This window comes from Neomonachus schauinslandi, chromosome 1, assembly GCF_002201575.2.
Source record: "Neomonachus schauinslandi chromosome 1, ASM220157v2, whole genome shotgun sequence".
Lineage (NCBI taxonomy): Eukaryota > Metazoa > Chordata > Mammalia > Carnivora > Phocidae > Neomonachus > Neomonachus schauinslandi.
In genome coordinates, this window is record NC_058403.1 from 167,692,349 (window position 1) to 167,705,896 (window position 13,548).

The 13,548-nt window shown below is 40.2% G+C and overlaps 1 protein-coding gene across 1 annotated transcript; it reads left to right on the forward strand.

The window, feature by feature from the left end:
• Window positions 1-11,710: 11,710 nt before the first annotated feature.
• Window positions 11,711-13,150, forward strand: LOC110584812 (elongation factor 1-alpha 1-like). Its single transcript, XM_044916576.1, has one exon. The coding sequence runs from the start codon at window positions 11,732-11,734 to the stop codon at window positions 13,118-13,120; it is 1,389 nt and encodes a 462-aa protein (XP_044772511.1). The 5' UTR covers window positions 11,711-11,731; the 3' UTR covers window positions 13,121-13,150.
• The last annotated feature ends 398 nt before the right edge of the window (window positions 13,151-13,548 follow it).

Below are 13,548 nucleotides of genomic sequence, written 5' to 3' on the forward strand. Positions count from 1 at the left end.
GAGCATCAAGTGAGTAAGGATATTTGTGTGCAAGGAGAGGACATGGTGCATGGTGCATGGTTGTGTGTAACTCCAACCATGTCACATCTGCTGAAAAATCTTTCCGTGAACCTGTTTTGCCTCCCAGATAATGTTAAAACTTTATAACAAGGCAAGAACTCACCTTCGCAATCTATTTTATGCTTAACTGTCAAACCAAAGCAATGACAATAACTTAGCAACAGTACTACGCTCTCTTCCTACAATCATTGCAGACATCATCAATCAATCAAGGCCTTCTTTCCAACTGGGTGCAGTATACCCTTAGATTCCTCCATACCATGAAATCCCAAGAAACTTCTGTCATTTAAAATAGTTGGCATGAGAACTGATACCTTCTTCCCTCAGTTCTAGGTCATGCTGAGCAATGATTCCCCTAATGTGCCCTGATCTTTCTTTCGCATGGGACATTCCAACTACCTAGATTGTGTATACTTGACTGTCAGATAAACTTCTTTTCATCCTTTAGTACCTCAGTTCACACATCACTCCCTCCATATTTTATCAACCCTCATTATTTTATCAACCCTCACTATGATTTTTTTTTATCTCAAGCTATTAGTGCTTGATATCCCCATAACATTTTCTAACTCTCATAGAAGGCCATTTTCATGATGCACTGACATTAGTGGTTGGCATGCCCATCTTCTGGCTAAAATCTGAACTCCTTAGGGATGCAGACTTGAACTTTTATTGCCTGAAATCTGGAAGTAAGTGGCATATTGTTATTAAGATCTCCAATCACTAGTACCTCATCATGTATGACCAGGATCAATGGCTTCCCACAAATGGCCAACAGTCTTTGCTGGTTACATGTTGGAGACCACATAATGGTAACTGCTTTGTCTTTATTCCTATTTGATAGCTCTTTCTCTCAGATCAAGGCCTGTGTTGTACTCACTAGTTGAAAATCTGGCTTATGCAAAACAAGAGTACATTTTTCTCCCTTTCTGCCCCTTTCCTGGAGCCTCTGCCTCTTTATCCCCATTGATACCTGGTCAAAACATGTCCTGCTACCTTTTATAATTTACTTCACCATAACTTACAGGATTGTATCATAATTTCTAGGGAGTCTGTATCATATCATCTTTAAGAGCATGGACTCTGGAATCAGCATGCCTGAGTGCAGGAACTCCTTGCTAGATCTGAAATCTCTCTGTGCCTTTCTTTCCTCATTTAACCCTGGTGGTAATAACGGCCCCTACCTCGTACAGCTGTGGTGAGAATTAGATGGGTTCCTGTATGCAAAGTGCTTAAAACAGTGTGCGGCATATGGTTGGTGTACAACAGAAGATACTTATCATTATCCCATCATCATCATCATTTAATCAAAAGTTTCTCCAGGGGACTCAGGATCAAGACTACATAGCCAGGGGGCGCCTGGGTGGCTCAGTCGGTTAAGCGTCTGCCTTCGGCTCAGGTCATGATCCCAGGGTCCTGGGATCGAGCCCCACATTGGGCTTCCTGCTCAGGGGAGAGCCTGCTTCTCCCTCTCCCTCTGCCTGCCTCTCTGCCTACCTGTACTTTCTATCTCTCTGTCAAATAAATAAATAAAAATAAAAAAGACTACATAGCCAGTTCTTCCCTTGGGACTCAGCTCAGAAGGAAGATGACAGAATGACAGCTGCAGGACATGCAGAAGGAAAAACAGAGCGAGGTGAACAATAAATGAGGAAAGAGAAAATACTGCTTTGCCTAGGAAAGGTTTTAGGAGAAGTTCGTTTCAATAGTTCCATGTTGAACTTAATTCTCATAAGCAAATACTTTCTCAGGCATCTATTTATAAGCTGCTTAGAAAGTCATAAAATAACATAAGACAGTCCCTGCCCACAACAAACTTGCAAGCTAAAATATCCAAAACATACAAATATTTAAATAATTTTTATGTATAATATGAATACATATAAAAATTTAATATAAATGAATGTATACTTTAATGGTAGTGATAAAAAATAATATAGATACTTGAGATTTTAAATTTCATAATTTTATATATATCAACAACAACAAAAAAGCACAAAAGCCTCAAGCAAAAATTAGCAAAGGACAGAAATAGTCAATTTGAGGAGAAAATCCAAGTGGCTAATAGTAAGATATCTTTTAAGATTAGCAAGATTTTCAAATGATAAGAATTGTCAGACATGACAAGGTGATACAATAATGTAGAGGCTAATATTTATTGTGTGCTAACTCTGTGCCAGACATGATTCATATATTTTACTCTTCTAATTTTCTCAAATTCATGACTGTAAATACATCATTCTCCATTTTCAGATGAGGTAACAGAGGTAGAGAGCAAATGCAAGACACATTTAGTGTGATGGTTAGTTTCATGTGTCAAATTGACAGGACCGTGGTGCCCATATACATTGTCACACATTACCCCGGGTCTTCCTGTGAGGGTGTTTTTGGATGAGATGAGCATTTAAATCCCTGGGCTTTGAGTCAAGCAGATCACCCTCCACAATGTGTGTGGATGAAATCTCATCAGTTGAAAGCCTTAACAGAACAGGGGCAGCGTTTGGACTCCAATGGCAACTCTTCCTGGGTCTGCAGTCTGCTGGCCCTCCCCATCAAATTTTGGTTTCACTAAAGCCTTCACTATTGCGTGAACCAATTTCTTAATGTGCGCGCTCTCTCTCTCTCTCTCTCTATGTGTGTGTGTGTATGTATATATATATATATATGTATATATATATATATATATATATATACACGTGCACGTTCTGTTTCTTTGTAGAATTCTGACTCATGCTCTTAGAATATGGTGGAGCCAAGTTTCAAGCCCAGATTTCCTGACTCGTACACTTCACTGGTGTCCTTCATAGCTTCCCTACAAATGCTTTGTTAGTACAAAAACTTCATGAAATCCTTTGGGGTAACGATGTGGTTATACACATTAAGAATCTTTTCAAAGTTCATATATTCTAGAGCTTTCTTCTAAGTAAATAGTCAAATTCAAACAAAGGTTTGTGTACGCAGCACTTTTCTTAAAGTTAAAAAACTCGAGTGAATTTGAATGTCCAACAGTGAAGGCATTAAATAAATTATGATGCACGCACAAGAGTAAATATTAGGCAGTTATTAAATTATGTTTCTAAGGAACAATGCCATGGGGAATTACTCAGGAGATATTAATTTTTTAAAAGCAGCTAAATCATTATCTATATGGTGTGATCTGAATTATGTTATAAATGAATATGTATTCATAGACATTTAGAGGAAAAACTAAAGATAATTATATAAAAATATTCAGAGAGCTTTCTTTCTGGGGGGGTGTTATTTGCTCATTTTCTTCTTTATCATTTTCTATATTTTCTAAGAACTTTATAAAAACTAATGTTTTGGAGTCTTATTGTTTTTTTGGAGTCAAGGCAAGAAAGATAGCAATGAGACCCACAGGTCTTCATGAGAGAAATCTGTGACACAATGGGAAAAACAGTTTCTGGAGTGTATTCCAAACTTGTATTCCCTGTAAGTTTCCTTTACCTGATTAGTATGTGGGAACCTAAACAAGTTCCTTAACCTGTCTCAGCCTCAGTTTGCTCACTGGTAAAATACAAGTAAAAAGCATACCTACCCGCTTACTTCACAGCAAGCATGAAGGGATAGAGTTTTGGCACTTGAATGGCGCTAACTTATACTCAGTGCTTTCTAAAAAGTATGAAGCATGCTTTGTGTTGATTTTTGAATAGCTCTATTAAGATAGTCACATACCATACAGTTTACCATTTTTAAAGTGGATAATTCAATCTTTTTTAGTATGTTCACAGAGTTGTGAAACCATTAACACAGAATTTTAGGAAATTTTTGCCACTCCAGAAGGAAATCCATGCCCATTAGTAACTACCCCCCACTCCCCTTGGTTCTTAGAACCCACTAATCAACTTTCTATAAATTTGCCTGATATGAACATTTCATATCATTGGAATCCTGTAATACTTGGCCTTTTGTGTCTAGCTTCTTTCATTCAACTTATTTCCAAAGTTCATCCATGTCATAGCATACATCAGTACTTTATTCCTTTTTCTGACCAAATAATACTCTATTAACATACCACATCTTATTTATTCATTGATCAATTGATGGGCATCTGGACTGTTTATACTTTGAGACATGATGAATAATGTCACTATGAACATTCATATGCAACGTTTTGTGGACCTATGTTTTATTCCTCTTGGGTACATACCTAGTAGTAACACTGCTGAGTCATATGGTAACTCAATGTTTAACACTTTGATAAATAGCTAAACTGTTTCCCAAAGTGGCTGCATTATTTTATATTACTACCAGTAATGCAGGAAAATTCCAATTTCCTTTGATGATTTCTTAACTACATATTTTTTAACTATATATATTTTCTTAGTAGTTGCTCTAAGGCTTAAAAAATGCATCACGGTTTATACACAAAGTTAATTTTGATGAGATATAGAAATTTATATAGCTCTATCCCTTATATGTTATATATTTATCATATATATAATTTTCAGCAGTTACATGTTTGTTTTATTAGGGAAAGGATACATCCACTATGCTTTTTACATGGCCAATCCAGAAGTCAATCTGATTGAGTTTGATAAGGAAAGAAAAGTCATGGCTACCTTGAAGCCAAGAGCACTCTGAAAGAATCATAGTGTATGATTGCAGACTGTCCGGATGAAGGGTGAAAACACTTAATGGCAAAGTCACATCGTTGACAGTTTTTTATATTGGTGTCATACTTCACTGCTCTCTCACATAAACTTGATGCACCAGCAAAAAGAAAGAACACCACTGAAATGCAGTCTAAGAGTCAATCCAGAATTCTCTCCTGCCTTGGAAATGAAACCCCCAATACCTAACTCCATGATTAAGCCACTTAGAATACAAGCACCTGCTAGAGGCTGCAGAGAATAAAGCAAACAAACAATTTCACTTAAATGTCTTAGACTCTGAGTCCTAAAAGCCCGAAGCCTAAAAGTATAACAAATCTACTTTGAAATTTCACCATTGAAGAATCACATGTAAAAATATACCTTTCTACAGAAGCCCTGCAAGGCAGCGATAAAAGACCCATAGAGAAAAAAAGTAAAAATCTTAAAACAAAACAAAACAAAACAAAACCCTGGTAAGCAAGTAACTTTAAACATCAGGCAGAAAATGCAAGGTTAGGCCATTTGGAAGCTTGTAATTTATTTAACATCAAAATCTCAAAATCAGTTTTATACTTTACCTCAAGTTAGAGAAGTTATCACAGCAGAGGGGCAAAATATTGGAAAACCTTCACTCTCCAAGTACTGTAATTTAGCTACAGAATACCTGACTAATGGTGGAAGAACAGCAAGGAGTAGTACAAAGAATTAAAGTAATAAAGGTATGGCAGACAAAAACCCCGGGGAATGCTTCAAGAGCTACCCCTGAAAAAGCAGCCCTGGGGAACATGGGCTGAGACAGAACTGGCATGGTTTAAATGTCTCATCCACTTCCACGGGAGGCCCAGAAACATGACCATCTCCTAGGAATCAGTTCTGGAGAAGCAGTGTCACCATCATCTTGAGAAGACAGAAAGACAAGATCTCTTCTTTCCATCTTAGGAGGAACCCCTGAGGCCGTACCTTGAACCAAATGTTCCTCTGCTTTCACATGAGCCTTGGCTGTGATGGCAGGAGCTGGTGATTTGAGGACAGAACTCTACACGGTGATTCTGATCCTCTTCCCCACTATGAACTTCCTCCAACTGTTATCCCCAAGAATTTAGCAACAGTCTTTTTTTTTTTTTTTTTTGAAGGAATATAGCCAGAAGAATTATTTAGAGGTAGTATTTAAAGGTCTTAATATCTAGCCACCTCTCCATCTGTATCCTGAGAGCCCACCAGGCTGCCAACCCTGCAGCCATAGGAAACTGCATGCACTGTGGTTGTTGCCCCCCGCAACTGGCCTAGAGGTCCTTTTCCACTGCCTCTTCATAGTTAATCCGTGTTTTGTTAAGACTCATCTCTTGGATGTGGTCCACCTTTCATGGATATAGGGCCACCTCCTCTGGACTCACCCAGCACCTACAGCTTTTTTCAGCTGTGTTTCTTCACTGTTACAATCTTAATTTTTCTCATCTCTAGACCAGCATTCTCAAATTTTAGCATTCCTCAGGATCACCTAGAGGGCTTGTTACAGTACAGATTGCTGAGCCCCACTCCCATCTAACTGAATGTGTCTTGGGTGGGGCCTAAAAATTTGCATTTCCAACAAGTTTCAAGTCATGTAGCTTGTCCAGAGGCACTTTTAGAACCACAGCTCTAGACTACCAATCCTAGCAAGTGCCAAATTCTGTATGTATTGAGTCACCAGAATATACCCAAATGTCTAGCACTTAGCAGCTTCTGCTAGTCCTCAGTGAATGAAAGTTAGATCAACAAAACCAAGAAATACTAACATATATCACTTCACACACTAAAGAAACTGAAGTAACACAAATACAATTTTTCGAAAATAGTAGCCATCCAATTGAACTATTCCATAGGTAAATAAGAGCTGCAAGCCCATTCTAACTGGCAAATTATCAACTCACTCTTTATGGTAAATACTTGTAACCATGAATAGATACAATGCACAGTAGGAAATCAAGGAAAAACCAAAACAGAGCAATTCATTAATACCTAGGCTTCTGACACAGTCACCTTCTTTTCCCCAGAAAAGGAGTCAAAGGTGCAGTAATTAACCAGAATAAGCTTGTCATTCTATGTACTGAGAGTATTAAACTTGAACTCTCTTGGTCAGTCCCTTGGTTTTCAGCAAGTCTGTGATCATTCTCTGGTTCCCTCTAACTCCCTGGATGAATGTGAGTACTTGTGTTCTCCAAGTAACCTCAGGCTGTCCCACGATTACTCTACAATTTTGTTGCACCATTTTTAGCACCACTGATATATGTTTTTAAAAATAGTTCTAAATCACATGGTATCTTTCTTCTGCTAAGAACCATCCAAAAGCTTCTCATTTTATTCCACATAAAGCCAAAATCATTACAATAGTTCCTGAGGCCCTACATCATCTTGCCCCAATCTGACCCACTGCTCCTCTGAACTCAACTCCTCTCTCTTGCTCAAACTCCCACTCCAGCCATGCTGGCCTCCTGGCTGCTCCCATTTCAGACAATTTGAACTTGCACTTCCCTCTCTGCATGGAGACTGTTCCCAGATATCCATATGGCTTCCTTTCTCACCACCTTTGGGCCTTAACTCAAATGTTACCTCCTCAATGAGGTCTTCCTTGACCCCATTCTAAACATTAAAATCCTCCCCCCCAGTACTTTCTATCCCCCCCTTACATGCTGTATTTTTCTCCATGGCACTTGTCACCATCTATATATTACATATTCATTTACTTATTCATTTACTTATTATCTATCTCCTCCCACTGTAATGTAAAATGCATGAGGACAGAGATTTTCATCTGTTTTGTTCCCTGTTATATCACTTGTGCCCAGAAAAGTTAGAAAAGATCTTGGCACACCGCACGTGCTGTGTTGGCCACACAGAGAAGTACTTTCCAGAATCCCGATCAAGAACGGATTTGCTGCACAACTGTGGGGATTGTGACTAGCTGAAGACCTCCAGCTGTCAACTGCTTCAGGGTCTGCCTCTACTGCAGAGAGCTGCTTTGTCCAGGGTCACACGCATCCCAAGGCCAACCACCCACAGGCTGTGAGTTGGGCTCTGGCACAGCTCACTGTGACAGGCTATGTTCTTCCTCCTTCGGGTGCCTGGAATTTGTCAGGGCCTGTATCACTATTTGATGTCCTCCTCTGCCCATACGTGCATCCTTCCCCTGCCTTTTTCATAAATGATGATCTCTGATAAACATATGGTGCCCTAACATTGTCTCAAAATCTACTTCCAGACACCCCCAACCTGTAACAACACAATAAATACTTGTTAAATGAGTGAAGATACAAATGAATATGCCCTGAGTCAGGAGTGACCCAACTCCTGCAGGGGGTATGCAGCTCAATCCCCAAGAACAGAGGCAGTTGAACCTCAGAAGTGATAGTTCAACAGATCCAAAGACTGAGGAGGAGTTAACTGAGTGAAGATGGTGAGGCATTTTAGGCCATGAACCCAGGCCAAGAGCTCAGCCTGGAAGAAGCCTGAGTGTCTAGAGAACAAGAACAAGGGGTAGCGTAACAGAAGAAGACGGAAGCCACGTTCCTTTGTCTTCACCCATAGAAGCCCTTCATGGCCAATCAGGAAAAACCTTGATCCCCATGAAAACCAGGGCCAGAATTATTAGCAATATTGGTTCCTCTTTCCCCTAGAAAAAGATAGACCCTGTGGTAGGCAGAATTAATACCTTCCCCAAATGTCTATATCCTAATCCCTGGAACCTGTGAATATGTTACCTAACATGGCAAAGGGTTTTGCAATGGCAAGATTATTTTAGATCATCTGGGTGGATGCAATATAAACACAACAAAAGCAAGGTAGGAGGGTCAGAGAAAAAGTAGAAGATACTATACTTCTGATTTTGAAATTGGAGGAAGGGGCTCTATGTTATGGAAAGCAGGTGGCCTCTAGAAGCTGAAAAAGGCCAGAAAAATGGATTCTTTCCCTAGAGCCTCTAGAAGGTACAGAGCCCTGCTGGCACCTTCCTTTTATCCGAGGAAAACTCATTTCAGACTGGCGACTTCCAGAACTGTAAGATAATAAATTTGTGTTGCTTTAAGTCATTAAGCTGCTGGTCATTTGTTACAGCAGCAAGAAGAAACTAATACACATCCATTCTTCACAAATATAATTACCTAATGTTCTCTCATTTCAGGGAGACAGAAAATACCTGTCGTCCATACCAAAGATGGACATCCTCCCCCCAGAGATGGAGCCAATGAAAATTTATGTACAAAGAAACACATATACATGTGCATGCATTCCGGTAGCTGTGGTTCTCTTACAAAGAAATAACAGGTTGAACATTCATATCTTTCTAATAATTGCCTTCATATACATATATTGACATTTCAAGAATACCAACTCTGCGCTAGTATTATGCCTGGCCCTTTAGGTGTATTCTTCCATTTATTTCACTTTATGCCCATCATAGCTCTATGGAATAAATATTACTCTTTTCACCTTACAAAGGAATACATACACTCAGGGCAGGGAGACTAGTTATGTCCAAAGCCAAGATTCACACAGATTGGTCTATTCCTCCTCAAGTCCATCATTATTCCTCTAAGATATTTAGGGGCTCCTCACTACAAGCCTCTTCATACCTCTAAGTTTTATATATTTCCATTGTGCCATCCATCTCCCCCTATACACAACACCCTCTATTCTCTCGCTACAATGAAATTCTTTCTCCTCTACTCACCTGGCTTCCTAGTACCTGGCTTTCATATCAGCTGCCTCTTTCACGTGGAATTCTCTTCCTCCTCATCTCTGCCTGGTGTACTACTTACCCTTCAGGTGGCATAGATACCAATTCCTCCAAGATAATAATACATCATCTCTGGCTACTTAGCATTCAGTGCATTTCTGTTTAACATTGTAGCCTCAAGTTGACTCATCATGGCTGAGCTCTAGTGGTCCTTGGAACAGCCACATCTCCAGGTCTGCACTGAAAGTCACCCAGTCCCCAGCATAGTCCTCACCATGCACAGGGAGACTCACCTGAGTCACAGAGCAGCCTGGAGTGCCCCAGGAATAGCTTGCTGTGAGTCTGAGCTAGGGGCCTGGCTATGGGTTCTCAATCAGCCCTGTCTCAGAGGAGTCTGAAAAGCTTTCAAGCCTGTTGTGTTCTCAGATCTGATTCTATTGTCTTGTAAATCAAACAAGTAAAAACTCTTATTTTTCCCTTAAAACAAAGAGAGCACAAGTCCTAAAAGAGACAAGGTACTCTTATTATATATTTTCATAGCATTCTTTTCTTCCCCAGTCATTTTACATATAATATTTCATGAGCTACTGCTAAACAGGATCTGTCTTCCTTTCTCTGTCCCTAAGATGTAACTTCCATGTGGTTAAGGATTACTTTGATATTGGCTACAACTGTTTGCTCAGTACATACTACAAAGCTGTAATAGAAACTTAATACTGATTATGTGATTAGGTAGGAGTGAAAATGCATCTGCTTTCAGTTGTTAGAAAAGAAAATATATTAAATGATATGTAACACATGGATCTTAGAGCTTTCTACTGTTAACTAAAAGAAAAATGTTCACTTAGTATTTCATGGTTGGGATATTTTTTAATGATAATCCCAAAGAGACACTTCCAGGCAGGAACCCTGACTATATTACATCATTAACTGACCTCTGAATCTGTCACATTGATGTCAACTGATGATGGAGACCTGCTTGAAGTTTTCTTATATCCTGGAGCAGAGTGATAAAGAAGACCTTTTTAACTCCCATTTTCTTTCACCAAAGTCAAGACCTTAAGGAAACAGTCTTTTCTAACCCATTTAGTTGTCAGTCTGTGATCTAAGGGGATAAGGAACAAGATTCATATAAAGCATTCTGTGAAAGTAGAACGAAAAAAAACTCTCTCATGTTCCAGGACACAAAAAATCCTGCTATTATATCAATATAAGCTGCAGTGTATCTGCTGATCAGTGCCATGGCCTTAAAGATACAGAGCTAGGTTTCAGGGGTTGGCCTTCCTCAGCGATCTGCAGGAATGACTGATTAGTAGAGCAGGAACAGAGTAATGACAGAGATGGTAGTAATGACAGTAACATCTGTCAAGTAAGAGATCACTTCCTATGTGCCAGGTATTGGGCACTGCCTGCATTTTATCTACTACTCCCCACTAAATCCCAAAGAGGCAATGCTATTGTTATTTCCATTTCACAGATGGGGAAATTGAGCTCAGAAAAGATGGAGGGACTAACTCAAACACAGGGATTTTTGACTCTACATCCTGTGCTCTCCACCACTATAATAGTTCTTCCCGATGACTACAGGTTCCCCATGTGCTCAAAGAATTTGTTCCTTAGTGCACCAGTTCTTGAGTAGAAGCACTTGCTTCTTCTTAGAGGGGAAGGGCTTACTTTATGCTGTTTTTAATTGTATATGTATTGATATGAGTGATTTTTGGCTGTGATTTTAAAAAAGAATTAAGAAGCTTAAGAAGTAATGTAAAGGAGTAATGAACAAGAGTTGAAATGAGTTTAAACAGATTTTAGTAATTGTAAAGATCTGTCCTCAACAATTGTGCAGAGGGACAGCCCTAAACTAGAATAACTGGTTTTGCACCCTTTTTTTTTTTAAAGATTTTATTTATTTATTTGAGAGAGAGACTGAGAGAGAGAGAGCATGAGAGGGGGGAGGGTCGGGAGGGTCAGAGGGAGAAGCAGACTCCCTGCCGAGCAGGGAGCCCGATGCGGGACTCAATCCAGGGACTCCAGGATCATGACCTGAGCCGAAGGCAGTCGCTTAACCAACTGAGCCATCCAGGCGCCCCCCCCCCCCTTTTTTTTCTAAAGGCTACTGTGGTAACATATGAAAAATACCAGACCTAAAGTCATAGAATCTGGGGTTAAATTCTGTCTCTCCCTACATCTTGCACAAACCTGGGAAGATAAAAAATGAAAATAAAAAGATGAAAAGCATCTATCTCAGTGTGATAATGCACATTAAAAATATCATGTTTCTTTTTTTGCAATGGGTTTGCCGCCAGAACACAGGTGTTGTGAAAACCACCACTCAACCTAAACCAAAATGGGAAAGGAAAAGACTCACATCAACATCGTCGTCATTGGACCCGTAGATTCGGGCAAGTCTACCACTACTGGTCATCTGATCTACAAATGTGGTGGGATCGACAAAAGAACTATCGAAAAATTTGAGAAGGAGGCTGCTGAGATGGGAAAGGGCTCCTTCAAGTATGCCTGGGTCTTGGATAAACTGAAAGCTGAACGTGAACGTGGTATCACCATTGATATCTCCCTGTGGAAATTCGAGACCAGCAAGTATTATGTGACCATCATTGATGCCCCAGGACACAGAGACTTTATCAAAAACATGATTAGAGGCACATCTCAGGCTGACTGTGCTGTCCTGATTGTTGCTGCTGGTGTCGGTGAATTTGAAGCCGGTATCTCCAAGAATGGGCAGACCCGTGAGCATGCCCTTCTGGCTTACACCCTGGGTGTAAAACAACTGATTGTTGGTGTTAACAAGATGGATTCCACTGAGCCACCCTACAGCCAGAAGAGATACGAGGAAATCGTTAAGGAAGTCAGCACCTACATTAAGAAAATTGGCTACAACCCCGACACAGTAGCATTTGTGCCAATTTCTGGTTGGAACGAGGACAACATGCTGGAGCCAAGTGCTAACATGCCTTGGTTCAAGGGATGGAAAGTCACCCGTAAAGATGGGAATACCAGTGGAACCACACTGCTTGAAGCTCTGGATTGCATTCTGCCACCAACTCGTCCAACTGACAAGCCCTTGCGCCTGCCTCTCCAGGACGTCTATAAAATTGGTGGTATTGGTACTGTCCCTGTGGGCCGAGTCGAGACTGGTGTTCTTAAACCTGGCATGGTGGTCACCTTTGCTCCAGTCAATGTTACAACTGAAGTAAAGTCCGTTGAAATGCACCATGAAGCTTTGAGTGAGGCTCTTCCTGGGGACAATGTGGGCTTCAATGTGAAGAACGTATCTGTCAAAGATGTTTGTCGTGGCAATGTGGCTGGTGACAGCAAAAATGACCCACCAATGGAAGCAGCTGGCTTCACAGCTCAGGTGATTATCCTGAACCATCCAGGCCAAATCAGTGCTGGATATGCCCCTGTGCTGGATTGTCACACAGCTCACATTGCTTGCAAGTTTGCTGAGCTGAAGGAGAAGATAGATCGTCGTTCTGGAAAAAAGCTGGAAGATGGTCCCAAGTTCTTGAAATCTGGTGATGCTGCCATTGTTGATATGGTTCCTGGCAAGCCTATGTGTGTTGAGAGCTTCTCTGACTATCCTCCTCTGGGCCGTTTTGCTGTTCGTGACATGAGACAGACGGTTGCTGTGGGTGTCATCAAAGCAGTGGACAAGAAAGCAGCTGGAGCTGGCAAGGTCACCAAGTCTGCCCAGAAAGCTCAGAAGGCTAAATGAATATTATCCCCAATACCTGCCACCCCAGTCTTAATCAGTGGTGGAAGAATGGTCTCAGAACTGTTTGTGTCAATTGGCCATTTAAGTTTAATAGTAAAAGACTGGTTAATGATAACAATGCATCGTAAAACCTTCAGAAGGAAAGGAGGATGTTTTGTGGACCATTTGTTTTTTTGTGTGTGTGTGTGGCAGTTTTAAGTTATTAGTTTTTAAAATCAGTACTTTTTAATCGAAACAACTTGACCAAAAATCTGTCACAGAGTTTTGAGACCCATTAAAACAAAAGTTTAATGAGAAAAAAAAAATATATCATGTTTAAAAAAAGCTTAAGACTTAATAAAAGTGAATTGAATCTGACTTCACATTGAATTTAAGAAATTACATATTCCAAAGGGAAATAATTCTGGCCTCTATTTGTTGCATAACAA

What these genes read in the sequence shown, in the direction of transcription:
- LOC110584812 (XM_044916576.1), top strand. Translation starts at nt 11,732, where the DNA reads ATGGGAAAGGAAAAGACTCACATCAACATCGTCGTCATTGGACCCGTA.